The sequence below is a fragment of the Carcharhinus amblyrhynchos genome, chromosome 11 (assembly GCF_965287045.1).
Source record: "Carcharhinus amblyrhynchos chromosome 11, sCarAmb.v2.hapA, whole genome shotgun sequence".
NCBI lineage: Eukaryota > Metazoa > Chordata > Chondrichthyes > Carcharhiniformes > Carcharhinidae > Carcharhinus > Carcharhinus amblyrhynchos.
In genome coordinates this window covers 67,705,303-67,727,462 of record NC_137334.1, presented here as the reverse complement: position 1 = coordinate 67,727,462, position 22,160 = coordinate 67,705,303, and the positions used below count along the sequence as shown (strand labels likewise).

The window sequence follows — 22,160 nt, the reverse complement described above, 5'->3', positions numbered from 1 at the left end:
AGTTCAGTTTGGTCTTATTAGAATTTGTAACACCTCAGTTAGAGCTTTGATTTAATGTTCCTCTATTAATATGAAATCAAAACTAATCCACAGTATATTTGGAAACAAGTGTGATGCTAGAAGCTTGACAAGTAAATGGAACAGTCATGCTGGTTATAAAATAATGCATCTCCTCTGGTAGAGCTCCATACTAATTCAGAAAATGCATTATTTTGTAAGGACCAGAACATAAGGTGCAAAATAGAATGCAATTGCATGTGCCCTCCAGCCTCAAAAACATAATTTCACGAAAGGTGAGTTTTTTTTTTTAAAATTCAAATCGGAGATGACTAATTGCTATATTCTAAATTTGAGATGGTGTGAAACCTTTATGTTATTGGAGGGAGATAAATCACAGCATTTTAAGATTATTTTGAATTTCTAAGAAAGGGAGGCAAGTGGCAAGTAAAATTATCCTAACTGTAAAGCTATTTAAGAAGTTAAGTTACATTTTTCAGCATGGAACCAGTGGGCAAATGACCACCACCTATGTCATAATAACTCTTAAGAGAAGAATTTCTGCCAGGGATGCCTGACCAGATTAAGTGCCCATCAGGGACCCCACGAGCCAGCAGAGGCCATGGCTTCTGCCAGTAATACATCAAGAGAGAAGCCTAGGATTCACAAAGAACCCGCGTCACAAGTGAATGAGTGCGAGATGGAGATCGTAACAAGGGAATCGAGAGAAGCCAGGGCAGAGGGGGCAGGATCTAAGTGGTCATCTCCTGCCCAATACCAGGTCCTGATGGCTTTCTGGAAGTGTGGGCAAAACGGTGCAACTTGTATTTAATCCCTGAGCTGTCAATAAATTCTGGTGAGTTGAGATAGTTAGTGTCAATTCACCCAATAGCAAGAAAAATATAAAACGGAAGTTAAACTGTGCCTTTCTCAGGCTTAACATTATTTATGGATCTGTGATCCCCCACCCCACCAAATGAATGGCAAACTAGCTGGAAGATGAATTGTGAAACTTGATCTTAAGGAAGTGAAAAAAGAAAACTATTAAGAAAGAGAAAAATACAGACATGAACATATACAAGGCAGCTGAAAACACTCGCTTGGATGTACACAAAACAAATAAAGGGTTAGAGTCATTTGAGTGCCCACACTTCGCTATGCTAAGAATTTAATTCACCAATCTTCATGTAACAATTTATTGAAAAATAAACTGACTGTACAAATATTTCCTCAGTTGCTGTGAAGGAAGCACTAATTATCTATTTCCTGGGATCAAAAGACGTTTGCTCTTTGTAGAATCATCAACCAACTTTTTAGCCACCTCAAAAGAGCATCATCTCAGAATCATCTGAAGCAACAAGTTGGTGAAAATTCGGCAGGCAGAACAAGTAAAAGAAAGATTTCCCCCATCCTCATAGTCTCCCCTCTTCCACTAGCAGTGGAACCTATTGCACAAGTAAATTCAGCTCTTCATAAAAGGAGAATAAAGCTAAAATTTATTTATTAGTATCACAAGTAAGGTTTATATTAATACTGCAATGAAGTTACTGTGAAATTCCCCTAGTTGCCACAGTCCAACACCTGTTCAGGTCAATGCACCTAATCAGCACGTCTTTCAGACTGTGGAAGGAAACCAGAGTACCCGGAGGAAACCTACACAGACACGGGGAGAAGATGCAAACTCCACAGACAGTGACCCAAGCTGGGAATTGAATCCAGGTCCCTGGCAATGTGAGGCAGCAGTGCTAACCACTGTGCCACCATATTGTCTCTGGATCACAACAAACAATCTGAAAAATTCAGTAAAGCTAAGATTTCTGCTTCCTTTCTCAAGCAGTAATATTTATGTCAGCTATGTTGGCTGAGGGATAAACGTTAGTTTGGACAGCAGGTATAACTCTGCATCTAAGCTGTGCCATGGAGTCCACTGGAGGGGGCTTCCGTTTAATGTCACATTTGAAAAATGGCATCTCAAACAGTGCAGCACCTTCTCAGTAGTGCAATGGAGCACAAGTCTAAATTTTACACTCAAGTCACTGCAGGGTGTTTGGATCTACAAATGTCTGACTCAGAGCCAAGAGGTTTCCCACAGAGCCACAGCTAACAAATAGTAGAACCAATTAAAATAAATGCTGAAATGTTAATAAAAATCTTTCCAGATTTAAAAAGAACTGTTTTTGAAATACTGCTCCTCAAGTTCAACCTGAATACTCATAAGCAACAAAACCATTTTCTGAAAATAATCAGGAAGTTGCACTAATAAACAGACATCCTTTTGCAGTACAAGTTAATGTTTCAATTTTTCAAATTCCAATACTTGCAATGTTTTCCTACTGTAAAACAGACTCTTTTTACCACAGTGTCAAAAATCTATACATTGTAGTCAACAATGTTTGTTATTGATTTGAACAATTCATTTACCTTTGGGTCTAACTTGAAGTGCTGTTGTTGACATTGTATCTCCTGTTTTAGTATCAGAAGCTGGTGGAACGTTGGGTTGAGTAGTTTCTGGAAATTCACTGGCCTGGCTTTGGCCAACATGGTTTTCCTGGTTGTCACCAGCCGCTGCTACATTCTTTTGTCGATGCATCTAACAAAAAGCAGAGAATATACACAATGTCAGACAAATCCACAGGGATCTTTAACATTAACAGATGTGGAAATTTTGAAAAATATTGAGCCATTCAAAAAGGGATACATTTAATTCAGTAGCTCTCAAACAGTGAAATTTGAATCAATACATAGTTAGATGCTTGAGCAGACCAGTGGGAGAAGTATATCGCCACTAACAAATAAATTATAAATAATGTGGGTGCCGCACTCATCTGAGTTGAAGGTTCAACCCACATTCCAGAAACCAGAGTCATAATCTGGGTTGATAATTCAGGACCAAGGAATGTTGCAGTGTTAGAGGTTTTGTCTTTTGCAAGAGGCTATTTCTACACTCTCATGTGGAAATGTAAGATCCCCTTTGAACAAAAGCAGGGAAGAGCCCTGGCAAGCATTTAGCCCTCAACCTACATTACATCACATTATACAAAGAACAAAGAACAACACAGCACGGGAAACAGGCCCTTCGGCCCAACGAGCCCGTGCCGCCGTCCCACTGTCTCAGTGACCTATTCATGATTTTAGTCTACGCCTAATGTGCGAGGATCTGGCCACTTATCTTTTTGCTGTGTGCAGGATCATGATATGCACAGATTCGCTGGTTTATTACAACAGTGACCCACATTTCAAAATAATTCACTGGTTGTGAACTGCTTTGGGGTATTCTGAGGTCATGAAAGACACTAACGCAAGTTACTTATTTTATTCTTAAAATTTTAAAACGGCTCTCATTGTAGTAAAATGATAGTAACAAATTATAAACCTATGCATTCTTCAATATCTTGAGGAAATTTATATACATAATTAACTTTCCACATATAAACATACAAGCATAATCTTTGGAGTTAGAATATCACAGCAGACACCACGGGGGGGCTGGGAGGTGGTGGAGAAGCTTACCCAAAGACAGTCATGAATGAAATAGTTAATAAATGATTTATTAATCAGTTACACCTTCAGCTTTTAGCCAGAAATATAGTACATGACAAGTTTTGTGAATTGCTCCCAGAAATATAAAAACAGTTATGCTCTGATGAATAGTATTACAAAAACAATCATACTAGATAAAACTGAGTATGTGGATAAGTGATCAGAGTGGACAAGAAACAGCTGTTCCCCTTAGTTGAAGGGTCAATCACAAAGGAACATAGGTTCAAGGTGAGGGACAGGAAGTCTGAAGGGGATGCGAGGAAAAACTTTTTTTACCCAGAGGGTCTGGAATGCGCTGCCAGTGAGGTTGGTATAGGCAGGTTAAATCACATCCTTTAAAAAGTATCTCGATGAACTCTTGGCACATCATAACATTCAGGGCTAAGTACTGGCAGATGGGATTAGGTGGGAGTTCAGGTGTTTCTAATGTGTTGGTGTGGACTTGATGGGCCAAACAGCCTCCTGCTCTGTATGATTCAATGAACTTTTCTTAAATATATTTATACTGCAGTCATTAGGATTGCAAACCCATCAATAGTTCAAAATAAAAGCAAATAAATATAATGATGTATTTCACACAGTCAGTAATTCAGCTCTTTAAATGACTAAAGGCATATGGCATCCTCGGCTTTATCAATCTTGGCATAAATTACAGAAGCAGAGAGATCATGATGGAGTTGTATAGAACTTTGGTGAGGCCACAGCTAGAATATTGTGTGCAGGTCTGGTTGCCACATTATAGCAAGGTCGTGAACGCACAGGAGGGGGTGCAGAGATTTACCTGGGTGTTACCTGGGATGGAACATTTAAGTTAAGAGAGGTTGGATAGGCTTTGGTTGTTTTTTCGCGAGCAGAGAAGACTGAGGACTGACCTGATTGAGGTGTTCAAGATTATGAGGGACATGAACAGGGTGGATAGGGAGTAGCTGTTTTCTTTAGTTGAAGAGTCAGTTACCAGGGGACATAAGTTAAAAGTGAGGGATGGGGGATTTGATGAAAAATCTTTTTACTCAGAGGGTGCTGACTGTCTGGAATGGACTGTCTGGGATGGTGGTGGAGCTGGGATGCCTCATATCCTTTAAAAAGGACTTGGATGAATATTTGGTGCATCGTAACATTCAAGGCTATGAGCCAAATGCTGGTAAGTGGGATTAGGTGGGCAAGTCAGGGCCTTACATGCGCTGGTGCAGACTCGATGAGCCGAAGGGCCTCTTCTGCACTACAGGGTTCTGTGACTCTGTGACAACGCTGAATTCTGAGCAAGGAAATTCTGGTTTCATTGCAGCCACACTCAGGATGAGAGGGCTTCAATAGTTAGCTTAATCTTTAAATAATTATGCTCAAAGCCCATTTCTTGTCTGTTTAAGCAAGAGATGAAATGCATAGCCTCTGTTAAAATGTCCATAAACTATTCAAATGCTTCAAACTATTCAAATTTAGAATAGCATGAATCTGAGGAAGCCAAAGGAATTGTCAAAATGGAGCAAAGGAAACACTTAACTCTAACTATTGAAACTCTACATTTTTATAAATTAGACTAGTTGATACTCCACCAATGTTTTGATTACTTTTCATGCTTGAATTGTGAAGCTTAAAGTAAATACAACATCAATAAACAATCATTAGATAAAAGGATAACATCAAATTGCTTACTTCCTTAACTTTCTGAATTCGAGCAACTAGTTCCATTGCAGTGACACTTCCAGCAACAACTTCCAATGGGATTCCATTATCTCCTATAAAAAAACTTGATGGAATGCACACCACAGGATCTGGAATGTTACTAATTTAGGGTACTATACTGAGAAAATTCATAGTGACAATTTGAATAATGCTGTTGCTGATCATATTCAAATAAACTTGTCTATAATACTAGATGATAGCTCAAGAAGTTTCAGTTTCTAAAGCTTACAGTACTTGCACTAAATTATTTACATTAAGATTAATTACTGGTGGACAGCTGCTGTCTATCTTGTTCCCCAACAAACCAAGTATTTTCCCCACAATATATTTCCTAATGCTTTTACAAAGCAGACAGTTACATGAAAAAGCTATTGCGTGACAGGCAAATGTGAAATACGCCTTGCTGGAATTTATTCTACTAATAGTTCTGGATTCTGTAGAAATCTGTTATCTAATTCTTGAACAACTCAGGAGTGAAATTATTGTAAAAGTGGGAAAAGTATTACAGCTTTATGTTCAACGATCCCTTTTTAACATTAATGAAACAAGATGGTCTCAGAGTAGTTCATGATGAGGTCCGTCTGAAAGAGGAAAATAGTAAAACATATCCTACAACCAACTTTGTAGTTAAAAAATTATTTTCCTTTTCTTGCATTCCTGATACCTTGTCATTTCTTTTTTTTGAAAACTTTCTCATGTCCTGTACTTTTTAGTCTCTTCTTCCATCTTCATCCCTTTGTCTTTTTCACTTTCACTTATCCCAAGAACTCAATAAAATTCTGACTCATCCTTCATTTCCAGCTCTAATTCAGTGGTGTACAAAACTTTTCATGGAATTCCTGGCAAAGGCTCATTAACTTAGTCAGCTATCTTGTGATAAATCATTGTTTGGAATTCAGTCCTCTGTTTTTTGCTCAGCAGTGTTGAAAATATACTGCTTTCACAAAATTCCACAGATTAAACCATGAAAATAGTAATTTAAAAACAGCTTACTGTATTAACAATTTGAAAAAAAATTTACCTGAAGGACAAGTTTGTCACTAATAAAAAGCTACAGACGCCAACACAATAGGTTTTCACAGAAAAAACTCTACAGTCCATAATTTAACTTCAAATCCGGATAGATTATTAATGTACTGATTGAGAAATCATTATACATCTTTCATTGAATGATCTATAGTCACACACATTATCCTTCCAAGATTAGGGCTTTCATGACAGAAGATTGTTTCAACCTTTCTAAAAGTAAAACAAAATGTTCTGTTTCTTAACATCTTGACAAACAATCATTGGAAGTTTCCACACACCCTCTCCTAATTGGCTGCTGTAATTTTGGTGAAACATACTGAAGGGGGTTACGTCAGCTTTACAACAGCCCAACGAATTTCCCCATGTCCATTTCCAAAACAAACCCAATTTTTGCCAATTTGTGACTAATGGCACATAATATAAAATCAAAGGCTGAAAACATTTCATTGAGGTACATTATTGCAATGTACAAGTTTCCTTATTTTTACAAACTCTTAGAGGGTTCATGCTGAGAAGTTACAAGATATAATTTACATTCATCAAGTGGGCTAACACGATCAAGCCTATAGAAGCAATCACAGCCTTCAGTCAGATAGAAACTATATCCCACACTTCCACATTTTTTGTACCATTCTTGGATGATGGCACAATAGCTATGTGGTTATGGTACTGGGCTACCAGCTCAAATATCAAGAGTTACAATCCCATCATAAATTGTGGAATTGAATTCAATAAATTGGGTAAATTGTGTGTTGGCACCAGGCAAGGAAAAATTCCCCAATCAAATGCAAAATTGTTTGATGTTCAGATACAGCAGGGTTATCTAAGACTAAGTTTCTGAAGCAAATTCAGTTTGTTAATCCTTAGCTATGGTCTGATAAACTTCTGCTGAGTTCTTCTTTCTGGCTTCAGCATAAACAGATTTTTAAAAAACTTCCTGGAATTGGAGAACCGGTCAAAGTTGCCTCCTAATTAATGAACTTGAACTCACGATAGAACATCCTTGCACCAGTCCTCTAACTAAGCCTGGGGATTTAAAAGACTTCAAGCTTCCAAGTTTCATGGAACCAGCCTACTGCTAACAAAAGAAAATTGTGCGAGATCTAGGGAAAAGGGTGCACAGGGGGCCTGAAATTGTGCATGTATGGTGTGAAAGAGTGGCATTTTTTTTCCAGCTCATTTTATTGTATGTATAGGAGTCTCATGTTCCATGTTGAGGTGATCTCACTGTATACAGGTGGTTGACATTTCTATTCACATGGGGCCTAGTTACTAGTTTTGACATGTGCTTCTGGCCTTCAGTTACAAAGGGCTAGACATCCCCAAATTACAGTGCCTCAAAAGAAAAGCACTTTTGTGCATATTACAATTTTACTTTCAAGAACAGATTGATTAAACAATGTTAAAAGGATACAGATTTGAGAAAACTGCACACATGTTTCACTGTGGGAAAAAAATAAACACCTTTATCAAATATTACAATGGCATGTATTTATTTTAAAACATCATAATGTCAGTAAATCAGAATCAAAGCAACAGTCACAATCATCAGTCAAATAATCTACATTTGAAACACTTGCCTTTTAGCATCTATTTTAATAGCAACAAAAGAGTTTGCAGTTGTTTCTGCTACTTCTTCGGCCTCCCAACTTGCAGCCATCCGCACTGACTGTTGATCATCCCCTAAAAATAAAAATAATTAGCATTCCAAGATTCCATTCCTGAACAACAAATGCAGTTTATGCCCCCCTTCAAATTAGATCAATATACATTCTTCATAACACTTAATATGCTCTTATTCGTATGGTGTACTGGCCTTCATTAATCGAGGGATTGAGTTTAGGAGTCGGGAGGTAATGCTGCAACTTTATAAGACCCTTGTTAGACCCCACTTGGAGTACTGTGTGCAGTTCTGGTCGCCTCAATAGGATGTGGAAGCTATTGAGGGGGTGCAGAGGAGATTTACAAGGATGTTGCCTGGATTGGGAGGCATGCCTTATGAAGATAGGTTGAGGGAGCTGGATCTCATCTCCCTGGAGAGACAAGGTTGAGAGGTGACCTGATAGAGGTTTATAAAATGTTGAGAGTAGAAGATAGGGTGGATTCTTGGAGGCTATTTCCCAGGGCTGAAATGGTTGCTACGAGAGGACACAGGTTTAAGGTGCTGGGAAGCAAGTACAGAGGAGATGTTAGGGATAAGTTTTTCACTCAGAGGGTGGTGAGCGAGTGGAGTCAGCTGCCGTCGGTGGTGGTAAAGGTGAACTCGCTGGCAACTTTTAAAAGACTTCTGGATGAGTATATGGGATTGGGAGTTACAGATAGTTCTATGGCCTGGTAGTTATGGATGTGATCGGCACAACTTGTGAGCCAAAGGGTCTGTTTGTGCTGTAGTGTTCTATGTTCTATACATCTATTTATAGTATATCTGAATGATGCATCGGATCACTATTTTATTTCAGTACATTCTGCTGATATGAAATGTAAAGTATCTAAAAGTTATACTTAAAATGCCTACAATCTCCTGCAAGAAAACCAATGTGGAATTCAAGATAGTATAGTGCTAATATGTCCTTTGATTTGGTATTTGGGAACTTGTATAAATGGATTTCTGTAGTTTGAAAGTCTGAGAAAGACTAATTGGAAGCCTCAAAAATGTTATCAAAAAAAAGCAAGGCACTCAAGATGCTGGAAAGCTGATACAAAACATAAAACACTGAAACAATCATCTATAATGGCAGGAAAATTATTCAGGAAACACTTGGACAACAATTTGTATCAAAGAAAAATGTTTGCATCGAGTATTTCCAGAATTTTGTGTTATTGATTAGTAATAAAAAGCTATATTTCCTTGCTGATACGGACTATCAACTTTGGAGAGGCAAGAGTAATCAGTCACCATGGCTTTGGGCAGGGGGGGTTCACGTCGAACAAATAAGATAGTAATTTTTGAGGAGGTGACGAGTGTTTAGATGAGGACAGTGCAGTTAATGTAGTCTACATGGACTGCAGTAAGGCTGACAAGGTCCCGCATGGGAGACTGATCAAGAAGGTAAGAGCCTATGCCATCCTGGGCAAATTGGATCCAAAATTGGCTTAGTGGCAGGTGATGGCTGTAGGTTTTGTTTTTGAGTCTGGAAGCCTGTATCCAGAGGCGTGCAGCAGGGACTGGTGCTGGGTCCCTTGCTATTTGTAACGTACATTAATGATCTAGAAATGAACGTGGGAGTTATGATCAGTAAGATTCCAGGTGGCATGAAAATTGGTCGTGTGGTAAATAGAGAGAAGGAAATTTTTAGATTACTGGATGGTCAAATGGGCATAACAGTGGGGAACTGAATTTTTCCCTGAAAAATATGAAGTCATGCATTTTGGAGGACTAATAAGGCAAGGGAATACACAACAAATGGTAGGATGCTAGGAAGTACAGAAAGCAGCAGGATAATTAGACAGTATAGCAGCTAGATAGATAGAGTTGAGCACCTGTGGAATTCAATACCACAGGAAATAGTTGATGTCAAAACATTGAATGTATTGAAGAGGCTGCTAGATATAGCACTTGGGGTGAATGGAATCAAAGGTTATGAAGAGAAAAGGATTAGGCTATTGAGTTGGACAATCAGCCATGATCATGATGAATGGCGATGCAGGCTCAAAGGGCCAAATGGCCTCCTCCTGCTCCTATCTTCTATGTTTCTATGTATAAAATGCTCCTTAGGCCACAGCTAGAGTACTGTGGGCATTTCTGGTCACCACACCATAGGAAAGGATGAGATTGCACTAGAAAGGGTACAGAGGACATTCACCAGGATGATACCTGGGCTGCAGTGTTTCAGCTCTAAAAAAGGGCTGGTTAGGCTGGATATTTTCTGTTAGAGCAGGGAAGGCTGAGGGAGGACCTGATTGAGGTGTACAAATTATGAGGGATATTGACAGGGTAGATTAGAAGAAATAATTTCTCTTAGTGGAACAGGTCAATAACCAGAGGGCACAGATTTAAGGTAAAGGGAGGAGATTTAGGGGGGATTTGACGAAAAACCTTTTCATCTAGAGGTTGATGGGAATCTGAAGCGCGTTGCTTGAAAGGGTGGTAAAGGCGGGAACACTCAATATTTAAAGAAGTATTTAGGTGAGCACTTGAAATGCCACAGCATGCAATGCTATGGACCAACTGCTGGAAAATGGGATTAGATAGGTGCTTGATGGCTGGCAGACATGATGGGCTGAAGTGCCTCTTTCTGTGCTCTAAAACTCTGACACCAATGGTGTTGAGATCAGAGAAGAGGAACACAGTTCTGAGATTTGTAGGGCTGGAGGAAATTATAGAAGTCGTTAGTAGTCAGGCTATGGGACAATTTGAACAGAAGAATGAGAATTTTAACAAAGACAGAAAATGCTGGAAAATCTCAAAGGAGAGAATAGAGAGAACAGAGCTCTGATGAAGGATCATCTAGACTTGAAACACTGATTCTATTCTCTCCCCACAGATGCTGTCAGACCAGCTGAGATTTTCCCACATTTTCAGTTTTTGTTTCAGATTCCAGCATCCACAGTGTTTTGCTTTTATCTTAATGAGAATTATAAATCTGAGTTGTTGGTGGATTAAGGGCCATGTAGATGTGTGTGTATATAGGAATGATGGTAAATGGGATTAACATTACTGAAGCTTTTATAGAGACTACGAAAACATCAAGAAAAAACCTAAAACACTTCAGAACAAAAAAAAAACTCTTGTTATGTTCAAAGGAAGCTCTGAAGTATTATACATAGTCGATCTGAAAAATTTCCAGACATCATTGGTGGGGAAGGCGCAAGAAACAATATTCGGGGGGTGAGGGGGAGGAGACAGAGAGAGAGAGAGAGAGAGAGAATCGATGCACACTTGGAGAGTTTGAAGTCAAGGAGAGCCAGCATGGATTTGCTGGGGCCTCAGCTATTTACCATTTATATAGACGATCTGGAGGAGGGAACCGAGTGTAGGGTGTCGAAATTTGCTGATGACACCAAGATTGGGGGAACGGCAAATTGCGCGGAGGGTGTGGAGAGTCTACAGAAGGATCTAGATAGGCTGGGCGAATGGGCCAGGAAATGGCAAATGGAATTTAATGTTGGCAAGTGCGAGGTGGTCCACTTTGGTAGGAATAATGGTAGGAAGGATTATTACTTACGTGGCGAAAAACTGCAGCAGGCGACGGTGCAGAGGGACCTTGGGGTCCTTGTGCATGAGTCGCAAAAACCCAGCTTGCAGGTGCAGCAGGTGGTCAGGAAGGCGAATGGGATGCTGGCCTTCATAGCGAGGGGGATTGAATATAAAAGTAGGGAGGTCTTGCTGCGGCTGTATAGGGCATTGGTGAGGCCGCAGCTGGAGTACTGTGTGCAGTTTTGGGTGCCGTACTTACGCAAGGATGTTTTGGCCTTGGAGGGAGTGCAGAGGAGGTTTACTAGGCTGATACCGGAGTTGAGGGGGTTGAGCTATGAGGAGAGGCTGAATAAATTAGGCTTGTACTCGTTAGAGTTTAGAAGAATGAGGGGAGATCTCATTGAGACGTATAAGATGATGAATGGGATAGATAGGATAGAGGTGGAGAGACTCTTCCCGCTCAGAAAGGATAGTAGGACTAGGGGGCACAGCCTCAAGATAAAGGGGGGGGGGGGGGGGGGGGGGGTTTAGAACGGAGTTGAGGAGGAACTTCTTCACTCAAAGGGTGGTGAATCTCTGGAATTCTCTGCCCGTTGAAGTGGTGGAGGCTACCTCGCTAAATATTTTTAAGACGCGGGTTGATGGGTTTTTGATAAGAGAGGGGATTAAGGGTTATGGGGAGAGGGCGGGAATGTGGAACTGAGCCACGACAGATCAGCCACGATCTTACTGAATGGCGGGGCAGGCTCGAAGGGCTAGATGGCCTACTCCTGCTCCTATTTCTTATGTTCTTAATGAACTGACAGAGAAGGGTGATGAAGGAAATGCAATGGATGTTGTCTATATAGTGTTTGACAAAGTAGCACATAAATGCTGGTTATCAAAACTGAGGTACATGAAACACGAGTGTCAGCATCAGCTCGGGTGAAAATTTAGCTTGAGAGCAGAAAATAGCGAGCCAAGGGAAGTGGTCCTTTTTCACATTGGAGAATGGTAGACATTGGTATTCCTCCAAGGGTCAGAGTTTAAACCACTGCTTTTTTTTTAATAGATATAAATGACTAGGGTATTGGAGAGCGAGTGAAATTTCAAAATTTGACAATGATACCAAAGTTGGAGGAGCAGCAAACATGGAGGACGATTCAAACTGATTGCATCAGGAATAGAAAGGTTTGCAGAAGGTGATGCAAACAAATTCTTTGGCATGGGCATAGGGAAAGCAATATAGACCTAATTATAACAGAGCTAAGACTGCACACTATATTTTTTATGGTATTATACATGTACCATGGTTATTTTCTAAAATTTTAAAACTGGACAAGGCTAACAATCCTGTGGACTGCAGAGACCAAATTCAAACCATCTATATTTCACAAACCAGGCCTTGGGCCATTGAAATCTACTAAGACAACGGACCCTGTCACCTTCTTTATAATTCTTAATGACTGGAACATGAACCCTCTTAGAAATCCAAAGGTATATACACCCTTTTATCAAAGCCAAAGTGGATAGCTTGGAGTCATGTAACATGATCCCTTCATCCCCACCCAGAGGAATCTGTAACGTTGTCTTGTGGAGCTGCATAGCTCTATCTGCCACCTTCCCATTTATCCAAGCAGCAGTTCAGAAAAAAATTCTGAATGGCTGGCCCTATTTTCACTGTTTTGACTGGGTCTTCTGAACTTCGATAACATAGCCTGCAAGACCAATTCATCTCTACGTGCCCTTCTCATTATGGAAGTCATCCCTGCTAGAAAAGTGAATATTCCAGCGTATCGACCTTTGTGAAGGAACAGCCCATTGGATGTTGATTCTGGATTCATGTGAAACAATAATTATCTGCGCTGTGGTCTTTACCCTGTAAGTCTCTCTTTTTCTATCCCTCTTTTATTGTATGAATGCTGAGCACACTACATTGCAAAACCCCTCTCCCATGTTCAACTATGTGCAAATAAGTTAACCCTCTGAACTAACCCTAGTTTGAGTTTGCTGTGGGGTTAACAGAAATTGGATCATACCAAAACTGAAGGTTCGGGAAAAACACCTCTGTTTATAAAGGGGAAGATTAAAATCAAAACACCATTTTTTTGGTTAGGTGGCAAGAGAAGAAATCAGTTGTATAAATTAAACTCCTTCCTGTACATAACATAATTCACAGTTCTAAAGAGTGTGCAGGGACAAGTTCTGAGTACGAAACCAGGGAAGTTACGGTGAAGCTTCACAAAGCTCTGCTTAGGCCATATTGAGAGTACTGCGTCCATTTCTGGTCAGCAGGCCTTAGGAAGAATCTGAAGGTCCTTGATAGGGTAGTCATGATGTGGAGAGGCTGGTGTTGGACTGGGGTAAAGAAGTCTCACAACACTAGGTGAAAGTCCAACAGGTTTATTTGGGAGCAAAAGCCACTAGTTTTCGGACTGCTGCTCCTTTGTCAGGTAATTGGGAGTTCCACTTACTCCCACTTAACAGCGAGTGACAATGGCCTGGAGGCTACCAGGTCCTTGATTCCTTAGCATTACTTGGAAGCTAATGAGTATTACTAGAAAAATAGTGTTGGCGGAATGAATAGGACTGAAAGCTGATAAATCCCCAGGCCTGATAACCTACATTCCAGTGTACTAAAGGAGATGGCCATGGAAATAGCAGATATTTTAGTCGTCATCTTCCAAAATACTGTAGATTCAGGAACAGTCCTGGCAGATTATAGGGTAGAAAATGTAACCCCGCCAATTAAAAAAGGAGGGATAAAATTGAATTGCAGACTGGTTAGCCTAACACCAACAGTAGTGAAAGGAATTGCTTGATAGAGCAGACGCAGCACGGTTTCGATAAAGGGAAGTCGTGTCTGACAAATTTACTGGAGTTCTATGAGGATGTGTCTAGGGCGGTGGATAGAGGAGAGCCGGTGGATGTGGTCTTTCTGGATTTTCAGAAGAACATAAGAACATAAGAAATAGGAGCAGGAGTAGGCCATCTGGCCCTTCGAGCCTGCCCCGCCATTCAATAAGATCATGGCTGATCTGTCGTGGCTCAGTTCCACTTTCCCGCCCTCTCCCCATAACCCTTAATCCCCTCTCTTATCAAAAACCTATCAACCCGCTTCTTAAAAATATTTAGCGAGGCAGCCTCCACCACTTCAACGGGCAGAGAATTCCAGAGATTCACCACCCTTTGAGTGAAGAAGTTCCTCCTCAACTCCGTTCTGAACTGCCCCCCCTTTATCTTGAGGCTGTGCCCCCTAGTCCTACTGTCTTTTTTGAGCGGGAAGAGTCTTTCCACCTCTATCCTATCCATCCCATTCATCATCTTATACGTCTCAATGAGATCTCCCCTCATTCTTCTAAACTCTAACGAGTACAAGCCTAGTTTATTCAGCCTCTCCTCATAGCTCAACCCCCTCAACTCCGGTATCAGCCTAGTAAACCTCCTCTGCACTCCCTCCAAGGCCAAAATATCCTTGCGCAGGTGCGGCGCCCAAAACTGCACACAGTACTCCAGCTGCGGCCTCACCAATGCCCTATACAGCTGCAGCAAGACCTCCCTACTTTTATATTCAATCCCCCTCGCTATGAAGGCCAGCATCCCATTCGCCTTCCTGACCACCTGCTGCACCTGCAGGCTGGGTTTTTGCGACTCATGCACAAGGACCCCGAGGTCCCTCTGCACCGTCGCCTGCTGCAGTTTTTCGCCACGTAAGTAATAGTCCTTCCTACCATTCTTCCTACCAAAGTGGACCACCTCACACTTGCCAACATTAAATTCCATTTGCCATTTCCTGGCCCATTCGCCCAGCCTATCTAGATCCTTCTGCAGACTCTCCACACCCTCCGCACAATTTGCCTTTCCCCCAATCTTGGTGTCATCAGCAAATTTCGACACCCTACACTCGGTTCCCTCCTCCAGATCATCTATATAAATGGTAAATAGCTGAGGCCCCAGCACCGACCCCTGGGGCACCCCACTAGTCACCAACCGCCAATCCGAATAGCACCCATTGACCCCCACTCTCTGCCTCCTATTTGACAACCAATCCTCTATCCACGCTAACACCCTACCCCCAACTCCATGTCCTCTGACCTTCTGCAGTAACCTCTTGTGAGGTACCTTATCAAACGCCTTCTGAAAATCCAGAAAGACCACATCCACCGGCTCTCCTCTATCCACCGCCCTAGACACATCCTCATAGAACTCCAGTAAATTGGTCAGACACGACTTCCCTTTAATGAAACCGTGTTGCGTCTGCCCTATCAAGCAATTCCCTTCAAGATGCCTCGCAATTTCCTCCTTAATGACGGATTCTAACATTTTACCTACCACAGACGTTAAACTAACCGGCCTGTAATTCCCCGCCTTTTGCCTGGCACCCTTCTTAAACAACGGCGTAACATTAGCCGTTTTCCAATCCTCCGGCACTTCCCCGGAATCCAGCGACGTCTGGAAAATAACCACCAAGGCATCCACTATCACCTCCGCCATTTCTGGCGTTTGACAAGGTACCTCACAAGAGGTTATTGCAGAAGGTCAGGGGACATGGAGTTGGGGGTAGGGTGTTAGCGTGGATAGAGGATTGGTTGTCAAATAGGAGGCAGATAGTGGGGGTCAATGGGTGCTATTCGGATTGGCAGATGGTGACTAGTGGAGTGCCCCAGGGGTCGGTACTGGGGCCTCAGCTATTTACCATTTATATAGATGATCTGGAGGAGGGAACCGAGTGTAGGGTGTCGAAATTTGCTGATGACACCAAGATTGGTGGAAAGGCAAATTGTGCGGAGGGTGTGGAGTGTCTACAGAAGGATCTAGATAGGCTGGGCGAATGGGCCAGGAAATGGCAAATGGAATTTAATGTTGGCAAGTGCGAGGTGGTCCACTCTGGTAGGAAGGATTATTACTTACGTGGCGAAAAACTGCAGCAGGCAACGGTGCAGAGGGACCTCGGGGTCCTTGTGCATGAGTCGCAAAAACCCAGCTTGCAGGTGCAGCAGGTGATCAGGAAGGCTAATGGGATGCTGGCCTTCATAGCGAGGGGGATTGAATATAAAAGTAGGGAGGTCTTGCTGCGGCTGTATAGGGCATTGGTGAGGCCGCAGCTGGAGTACTGTGTGCAGTTTTGGGCGCCGTACTTACGCAAGGATATTTTGGCCTTGGAGGGAGTGCAGAGGAGGTTTACGAGGCTGATGCCGGAGTTGAGGGGGTTGAGCTATGAGGAGAGGCTGAATAAATTAGGCTTGTACTCGTTAAGAGTTTAGAAGAATGAGGGGAGATCTCATTGAGACGTATAAGATGATGAATGGGATAGATAGGATAGAGGTGGAGAGACTCTTCCCGCTCAGAAAGGATAGTAGGACTAGGGGGCACAGCCTCAAGATAAAGGGGGGGGGGGCGGTTTAGAACGGAGTTGAGGAGGAACTTCTTCACTCAAAGGGTGGTGAATCTCTGGAATTCTCTGCCAGTTGAAGTGGTGGAGGCTACCTCGCTAAATATTTTTAAGACGCGGGTTGATGGGTTTTTGATAAGAGAGGGGATTAAGGGTTATGGGGAGAGGGCGGGAATGTGGAACTGAGCCACGACAAATCAGCCATGACCTTATTGAATGGCGGGGCAGGCCTACTCCTGCTCTTATTTCTTATGTTCTTATGAAGGTACCAGAGTCTATTAATAAAGGGCACAATAACAGGACTCTTAGAAAATAGCAACGGATTCGATAAAGTCAACATGGTTATATCCAAGAGAAATCATGTTTGACAAGCCTACTAGAGTTTTTTTGAGGAAGTGATACATAGAATAGATAAGAGTGAAACTAGTGGATGTCGCGTATTTGGATTTTCAGAAAACACCAAAGTCCCACATAAGGGGTTAGAGTGTGAAATTAAAGTGCATGGGATTGCGGTAATTAATTTAATAGCATGTATTGAGCGCTGGTTAGCAGACAGAAAACAGAGTAAGATTACATGGCTTTTTTTAAGTGGCAGGTAGTGATTAGTGGGGTCCCGCAGGGATTAATGCTTGAGCTCCAGCTATTCACATCCTACATCAATGATTTGGATGAAGGAACCAAAGGTAATATTTCCACGATTAAAGCAAAATTCTGCAGATGCTGGAATTGTAAACAAAAACAGAAAATGCTGGACAATCTCAGCAGGTCTGTGAGGAGAGAATAGGGCCAAAGTTTCAAGTCTAAATGACCCTTTGTCAAAACCAAATTTGTTGATGATGAAACTTGATGGAATGTGAGTGAAGAGGATGTTAGCAGGCTTCAAGGAGATTTAGAGTGGGCAAACACAAGACAGATGCAAGATAATGTGTATAAATGTGAAATTATCCATTTTGGACAGAGAAACAGAATGGTAGAGTATTATGTAAATTGAGATAAATTTAAAAATGTTGATGTACAAAGGGGCCCGAGTGTCCTAGTACACTAGTCACTGAAATCAAACATGCAGGTACAGCAAACAGTTTGGAAGGCAAACAGTATGTTGACTTTCATTGCAAGAGGACTTGAATAGAGGAGCAAGGATGTCTTATTGCAGCTATACAGGTTCTTGGTGAGACCACACCTGGAGTACTGTGTGCAGCTTTAGTCTCCTCATCCAAGAAAGGATACAAATGTCATCAAGGAAGTGCAGTGAAAGTTCACCAGACTGATTCCTGGGATGGCAGGATTGTCGTATGAATCACAGAATTACCATAGAAACCCTGCAGTGCAGAAAGAGACCATCTGGCCCATCAAGTCTGCACCAACCACGATCCCACCCAGGCCCTACCCCCATATCCCTACATATTTCCCACTAATCCCTCTAACCTATGCATCTCAGGACACTAAGGAGCAATTTAGCATGGCCAATCAACCTAACTCGCACATCTTTGAACTATGGGAGGAAACCGGAGCACCTAGAGGAAACCCACGCAGACACGAGGAGAATGTGCAAACTCCACACAGACAGTGACCCAAGACGAGAATCGAACTCAGGCCCCTGGAGCTGTGAAGCAGCAGTGCTAACCACTGTGCTACCGCGTTGTGTAAGGAGGGATTGGGTCAACTAAGCCTGTGTTAATTGGAATTTAGAAGAATGAGGGCATCTAATTGAAACGTATAAAATTTTGACAGGACTGGATATTGTTTCCTCTGACTGGGGGTTCTACAACAAGGGGTCACAGTCTCATATGGGGTAGGCCATTTAGGACCGAAATGAGGAGAAATTTCTTCACTCAAGGGGTGGTGAACCTGTGGAATTCTGCACCATAGAGGCTGTGGTGGTCAAATCAATAAACATTTAAGGGGGAAATAGATTTCTAGACTGTAAAGTTGTCAAGGAGTACGGTGTTGAGATGGAGGATCAGTATTCATCACGTCGAATGGTGGAGCAGGCTGAAAGGGCCAAATGGCCTACTCCTGCTATGCTATTCACATATGAGATAATGTACAGGAAGTAGGAGGAAGAGGTAAATCATGAATCAAGTTTTCTTTGACAGTACCGCCATTTCTGGACTCAAAGTTAGTAAACCATTTTATGAATAATAACAATTTTAGAAGACAACAGACAATTACTAACTGTGCACAGCCAAGATTTGAACATCAATCAGAGTTGAATATCAAGGTAAAGCCTCGTACTTGCTGTGCTGATTCTGCAGAAATGTTGTACTAACTGTGGTGATTACTCTCATATTTATGCTAACTTTATATGCTTTGAGTTAGGAAACTTAAATTGTGTTACAGATAAAATTTTATGTTAAACCATTCACTTTTTGATCTTAAGTAAAATGGCTTTCTTTGCTCAAGCTACTGGCAGATATTTTTAAATTGCTAATCTGCTCAGCTTAATGTATAACAAATTAAGCAAGTTGAATAGGACACCACATTTTAAATCATAAACATTCAAAGGTCAAATAGAGGCATATTTCCAACATCAGTTGTGGGCATTGTAATTTTGCAGCTAATTTCACCCCTATGCTTTCAGTCCAAAATCTGAATTTCCCCCAGGATTTGAAATGGGCATTAAACATCCCACACTTACACTTGAAACACAGATCTTATTATTTGGTCAAAATTGTTAATTACATGGAGTACAGTCTGTTATTTGGTTTGTCAGTTTGTGAGTAATGATAACAATCCTTTATAATTAGAATCCTTACAACATAGGAGGCCTTTCAGTCTGCACTGAAAGCAATCCTACCCAGGTTCTATTCCCGTAATCCAACACATATACCCTGCTAATCCCCCTGACGCTAGTGTTAACTTAGCATGGCCAATTAACCTAACCCACACATCTTTAGGCAGAAACTGGAGCACTCAGAGGAAGTCCATGCAGACACAGGGAGAATGTGCAAACCCCGCAGAGACAGTGACCCTTGGCGGAATTGAACCCAGGTCCCTGATGCCGTGAAGCAGCAGCGCTAACCACTGTGCCACCCCAAAAGACTGAAGAAAAACCACTGATGTATCAGTTCCTTAATTAAGTAATTGATAAAGTGGTTCTCTCTCATTGATATGATAATCAGCACAATAGATATGTTTACTTCAAGTGACTTGGACTGATGCTCTCAACATTCTCTGTTGGTGTCATGACTATTTTTACATGTTTAAATTAAATCAGGAAGTACTGAATACTTGGCTTATCTTTGTGCTATTCAGAAATGTTGTAAAATGTCTTAATGTTCCAACCTCCCCCACAAAAAACTCCACAAGCTGCTGAAACAGCAGCTACAAATAAGGAGTAAACTTGTGACATGAGTTTAAGTATTGATTTATGTTGCAACACCACTTCCAAAGTTTACATTATTCTTTAAAAATGTTAGCCATCATCCATAAGTACACAATGTACATACGTACAAAATTACTTCATCAAATATCCTAATGCAAATATATTTATAGTCTTCTAGAAAGCAACAAGTGTAAGTACATTTTGTACAGACATTGTGGAACAATATTTAAATGTAAGCTTATCATCTTTAAACAATTTTACTCTCCTTGCTGAGCCTACTACACACAGTATATTTGTCATTTGTTGGCTGACCAAAAAAAAGAGACCATGGGATACATTAGAACATGAACTGAAAATTCTGCATTTGTGAGCAAAAGATGATAACGGTAGGAGAATAAATAACTTTGAACCTATCACATATACACACTTCAAACACTGATTTATGGGAGTACATATGTCTGCTTTAAGAGGTGAAAGTTTCAAGATTGAATCCCCAAAATATCTACCTACGATTGTAAGATCACACTTCTAAAGGAACAAGGAATTACTTTTCATTCTAACTTGGCGGGGGGAGGCAGGAAGAGAGCTGTATAAGGTGGCCCTTTAACACACGATTTACGGAAGAACTTGAAATGTACAGATGCCTGCAAACATGTGTAAAAAATTGCCTTTTTGACAGTTTCACAGATGAAGGGAGAGATACAGATGTTATGTGAAAGATGAGGTTGGATCTTTCAAGAGTCATCACCCTCACTGCAGAAAAAAACTTAGCAAACTTTAATGTTCATCGGTAGATACGAGACAGTGACGCACGGACAAGTTCACCATTGTCTGACCTGTGGACAACAAAACAATTGAGGCACACACTTGGCTATCCAAGAGGTTATTTTCTGAAGTTTACCTTCTAAATGGCCAGTGTGGTTTGGGTATATCTGATAGCATAACCCACAACAATGTTTCAGTCGAAATCACAACCTTGCAAAACAAAAATGTCTGTAAATTGGGAGGATGGTTGTCCCTTAAATACCCAGTGACACAGCGGGCCCGTTTGTTGATCAATAGGAGGAGTAAAGAGGCTGTTGATAAACAGGCTGTCGGAGTGGCCAATCTGGTGAACATTTTAGAATGGATGCTAGAGGTGACGTGTCCGGCCTGAGGTCCGGCTCCAAGGGCAGCTTGAAGCCGGAATGACAAGGCTGCTTTTCAGCGGGGCCCAGCGAGGCCCGACTCCTCCCCGCCCCCCACTCTCCATACCTCGGATGAAAACTATGAAAACCGCGTTGTGTTGCTTGGCGAAAGCGATGGCGTCGGGAATGCTGCCGTTGAACCAGCGCATGGTGCTGTCTTTCTCTCTCTCTCTCTCTGCTCACCCCCACCCCGATCCAACTCCGCTCAGGTTTTCCGCCTCTGCCTCCGCCACCACTCCCTCTCCCCTTCACAACAGCAATGACGCACCGCCCACCCTGCACCAGTCACACTCGCCTCAGCGCCGTCAATCACCCGGGGAGGCGGGTCCAGGGCCCGTCAATCACCCAGGGAGGCGGGTCCTGTGTATGTCAATCACCTGAGGAGGTGGGTCCTGGATCCGTCAATCACCCGGGGAAGCGGGTCCCGGGCCCGTCAATCACCCGGAGAGGCGGATCCTGGGCCCGTCAATCACCCGGGGAGACGGGTCGCGTGCCTGTCAATCAGACGGGGAGGCGGGTCCAGTGTCTATCAATCACCCGGGGAGGCGGATCCCGAATCCGTCAATTACCCGGGGAGGCGGGACCTAGGACCATCAACACCCCTGGTCAAGACGTCCGCTAGCGCGCATGCGCCCGCTCACGGCCGGAGCGACGATAAAAGCGATTTCCGGTTTCGTCGTGGCGTCACCGCCGGCCAATAACGTCACATTCCAGAGCCTTCACTGATAAAGCAGCAGTGTGAGGGAGTCAGTGTGGTGGATTCTTCAAACCCAGTCTGATAATCCACAAGAAAATCCCTTAAATGGTCATATTTATGTGGAGTAAACCAGTGGAAAATCCCGCCCGAGGTCAACGGACCTGTCTATGGAGGAGTTGAAAGATAGGAAAATT

General features: G+C 42.1%; 1 protein-coding gene across 1 annotated transcript in view; it reads right to left on the bottom strand.

The window, feature by feature from the left end:
- Window positions 1–21,509, bottom strand: part of ubxn4 (UBX domain protein 4) — a 53,566-nt gene extending 32,057 nt beyond the window's left edge. Inside the window, exons 1-5 of the mRNA XM_080199360.1 lie at window positions 21,337–21,509; window positions 7,830–7,932; window positions 7,664–7,692; window positions 5,191–5,309; window positions 2,419–2,587 (exon numbers count right to left, since the gene is read on the bottom strand). Coding sequence (XP_080055486.1) covers window positions 2,419–2,587; window positions 5,191–5,309; window positions 7,664–7,692; window positions 7,830–7,932; window positions 21,337–21,418 — 502 coding nt within the window. The 5' untranslated portion in view covers window positions 21,419–21,509. The remainder of the gene's footprint in view (window positions 1–2,418; window positions 2,588–5,190; window positions 5,310–7,663; window positions 7,693–7,829; window positions 7,933–21,336) is intronic.
- Window positions 21,510–22,160: the final 651 nt, after the last annotated feature.